This window comes from Hyperoodon ampullatus (assembly GCF_949752795.1).
Source record: "Hyperoodon ampullatus genome assembly, chromosome: 12".
Lineage (NCBI taxonomy): Eukaryota > Metazoa > Chordata > Mammalia > Artiodactyla > Ziphiidae > Hyperoodon > Hyperoodon ampullatus.
Genome location: NC_136925.1, coordinates 45,134,844 through 45,138,526, shown reverse-complemented (window position 1 = coordinate 45,138,526; position 3,683 = coordinate 45,134,844). Strand labels below are relative to the sequence as shown.

Here is a 3,683-nt window from a genome sequence, read left to right as displayed (position 1 = left end):
ATAAAAACATGGATACGATAGCTACTTTGAAGTGTTTGTCTAACAGTTTCAACATTTGAATTATTTATGCTTGCTGTCTATTGATTGTATTTTTTTCTTCAGGATTTTTGACATTGTTTGCTCTTTTTTATGTTGAATAATTTTGTTTTACATCCTAGAAATTTTGAATGTTATGTTATGACTCGGTATTGTTAAAATCATCTGGTGAATGGGTACTTTCTGTCTTTTAGCAGTTAGTTATAGACCACTTGTGTCCAGATTCACTTTCTGTGTGGCCTGTGATTCCAATCTCAGCTTTGATTTCAAAGTCTTGAAGTGTTATTCTCATCCATTCTGTGTATCCAATTCTCAGGAGTCAAAATGGCACCTAGGTGGCCATCTACACTGTATTTCCATTCTCAAAGGCTTTGCTCTGCTGTTTTGTATCATTTCCTCACCTCCACAGATCAGAAATGAGTCCAGGACTTTAAATAAACAGTGTTTTAAAGGATCCCTTTATCCAGCTCTCTCCTCTCTGTAATTCTCTCACATATTTTAGCTTCCAGGGGACTGATTTTGGTGCTTTAGCTAGAAAGCTGAAGTTTTTGTCCTCTGTGCTATTTCAAGCTTTCTGTGATTAGGTGTGTTTTGACGAAAAGTGATGAGAGAAAAAATAGAGAACAAGTAATGGAGATTCCCTCTATGTATTTTGGCCACAGGAGCCTCTTTCTTCAGTTTCACTTGTCAGAAAGAAGGATATTTTTATCAGTATTTTAGGTGCTTGGGTGACTGCCATTTCTACTGCCATGACCATCATCATTGCTGTTGCCCTCCTGACACAGGAGTGCTGCTTAAGAGGGACTTGCTTTGAGGCAGTGCTGAGAGTACAAAGAGAAAGAAAACAAAAAGATTTCCTCCCACTCATATACAGAGGTGGCCCTTCCAACTTCTCTCACCTGAAAGCGAGTGTTTCTCTTGGAGATCATCTGTCGATATCAAGTGAACATTTTGGGTCAGGGTTTTTAAGCTTTAATTCATGGGAAAGAGAATATACTTTCTTCATCTTACCCTGATCCAGAAGTTGGGCTAAATCATTCTGATTGCTAAAAGGATTGCTCTCATTATGCTTTCAGCCTTCCCAGAAGGATATTATCCAAAAGTCCCTTTAAAAATTTCACTGCTATGTTCACTGCAAGTATGGTGGTGAGGAACGTGTTTTGTATCACTATTGTCTTTTTGAAAACTCATAGGACATTTTCACTAGCTTCAGCATGTGTAATAATTAGGCTACTTCTGTGCACCTAATTTATCTTTTATTACAGGTGATGTGATTTGACCTTTGTCTGACATTGCAAAGAAGTATACTTTTCTCCCACATTTGGCAAGTTTATTGACTAAATTTTATATTAATCTCACTTTTGACTTTATCATAATCTGCCTCTTTTAATTTTTCTTTTGATTAACTTCATTCATCTGATTTAAATTTTATTTTAACATGTTGTGTTATAGGTATTTATGTAGACAATTTTAACTCTGAAAAAAGAAAGGATATAAACAAATAAATCCGTGTATTATAATTACACTGCATATCATAACTGAGAAGAAGTCAGTGTACATGACTGGAACAGAAAAGACATGAATATTTTAAAACAAATATTATTTTGAACTGTATTAATTTAGTCTGCATTAAATAATTTGAAGTTTACCTTTATTTTAGAAAACTTTTATTAATAGGCTCTGGAAATTAATTTTCAGAAAAATGCATTCAGGTAAACGTTTAAAAGAGATGGAATAAAATTATTTTATATTCTCTTGAAGCTCATCAGAATCATCATTTACAAGTCAATAGCTAATATTATTATGTAATCAACAGATGACTAATGCTTAAGTAGTTGGGACCAATAGGCAATATGCAATTAATTTAAATTACTACTTTTCAAAATTAAAAACTTTTTTTTTTTTAATTCCAAGAGTCTTTATTGCATGGACTTTCTCTGGGGGTGGAGTTGGGGTACAGAGAGGAAACAGAAATTTACCTACGTTGTATTGAAGAGGGAGGGAAAGTAGGAAGGCAAGGCAATGAAAGGGCACAGGGAGAAGAATGCTTTAATTTGATGCAGATGCCATGTCCATTTGCTAGGAAGTTCTCTATCCCATCGCTCAGATTGTGAACAAAGCTCAGTTGGAATCTGAGTCAGAGGAGTCCCCTGAGGTAGATGAGCTGGAGCCACTGTCCTCAGACTCACAATTTTCATCTATATCCCCACGGCTGTGGTCTGAGGAGTTGCTGCCTTCCTCCTCTTCCTCATCTTCCTTGTTTTCTTGATCTCCCTGAGGCAGGAGAATGTCTCCAATAGTGTTTGGTGATTCTATCTCTGGAGGCTGAAGCCCCTGCTCCAGTTCAGGCCCTCCTTGAAGATTCCCCGATGATGGGAACTGCAGATCCATCCTTCTAACCTTGGGGTTTGGGCCCCTTGTCACGCTCATGTTCTGACGCTTCAAATAGGTTGTCTCTCTGTAATAAGCATGTTCTTCAGGAGACAGACTCTTGAGCCAGAGATCAAAGTCAACCTTGTACTGTTTCTGCAGTTCCTCAGCCTGCTTCTTATAATGTTCCTTCTGGTTCTGTGGGACACGCTGCCAGCGTCTACTAATCTCCACCATGCGCTCCCTCAGGGGCAGCACTTGAAGCTCCCTACTCGACCACAAATCCTCGTGGAACTTGTGATATCCATTCATAGGTGGCTTCTGGGGCTCTCCATGGAATTTTCTCTTCATGGATAAATTGTTTTCTGGGGAAGACTTCACTTTTTGCACACGTCCCTGAAACTTCTTTGGTGCTTTGGTCTGGCTTCCTTTGGGGACATCAGATTTCGTGGAGTTCTGGACTAGATCAGGGTGCTGTTCTCTGAATAGTGCGATTTTCTCCTCAAACTCCTGTTTCTCCTTCTGGAAATCTTGATGATATTTCAACTTCAGCTGCTCTGGAAGCTTCTTGTATTCCTCAGACAGAACCTTGGTCAGCTCCTGGTTGCTCATCTTAGGATATTTTTGGCTGTACTGGGGTTGCATCTCTTTGAAAAAGCGCAGGTAAGCTGTCAAGGGCTTCTTGGGTAAATCAGGATGCTTCTTGTGTTTTCTGCATTTGTAAGGATTGTCAACATTTTCCTTTGCTTCCAGGACTAATTCTTTCAAAGTGCGAAATTTTCTCAAGTTATAAGAAAGCTCTAACCATTTGAGTTTGCACATTTCCCCAGAAAAATCTTTAAAAGCTACTTTTTCCCAGTCCATCTGTGACTGGGTTGTTTTGAATGCGTGCCTGTCATTGGATGGAATGTTATTCTCCATACATTCCAATAACTTCACAATGTCTTCTTTGGACCAGTCATCTTGACCTTTAGGCAACACCATTTCTAGGTCTTTGGGACACTTGTATGATCCCAGCAGTTCAGACATCTCAGCAAAATCTCCAACTCCTTCACACTCAAGATTCAGAAGGTGAGTTATTTCTGGAATCCTGTGGTTTGTGAGATTCTATGTTCCAGAAGATGGGTGTCATCAATGCTGGTAGGAAATCCATCCAATCAGGCCAGGGGTTCTATGTTCTCTGGGTGGGTCAGCAGCTGTAACTTTCAGAGTTTTCCACAGTCCAGCCAACTCCAAATGACTCTATTTTAGAAATAGAGTCTTTGCAGATGGAATCA

General features: G+C 39.0%; 1 protein-coding gene across 1 annotated transcript; it reads right to left on the bottom strand.

Annotated features, from left to right (window-relative positions):
- Nucleotides 1-2,157: 2,157 nt before the first annotated feature.
- LOC307061540 (upstream-binding factor 1-like protein 1) lies at nucleotides 2,158-3,390 on the bottom strand (the record flags this gene model as incomplete). The annotated part of the gene is made up of 1 exon (XM_079716726.1): nucleotides 2,158-3,390. The coding sequence occupies one exon, from the start codon at nucleotides 3,388-3,390 to the stop codon at nucleotides 2,158-2,160; it is 1,233 nt and encodes a 410-aa protein (XP_079572852.1).
- Between the last annotated feature and the right edge of the window lie 293 nt (nucleotides 3,391-3,683).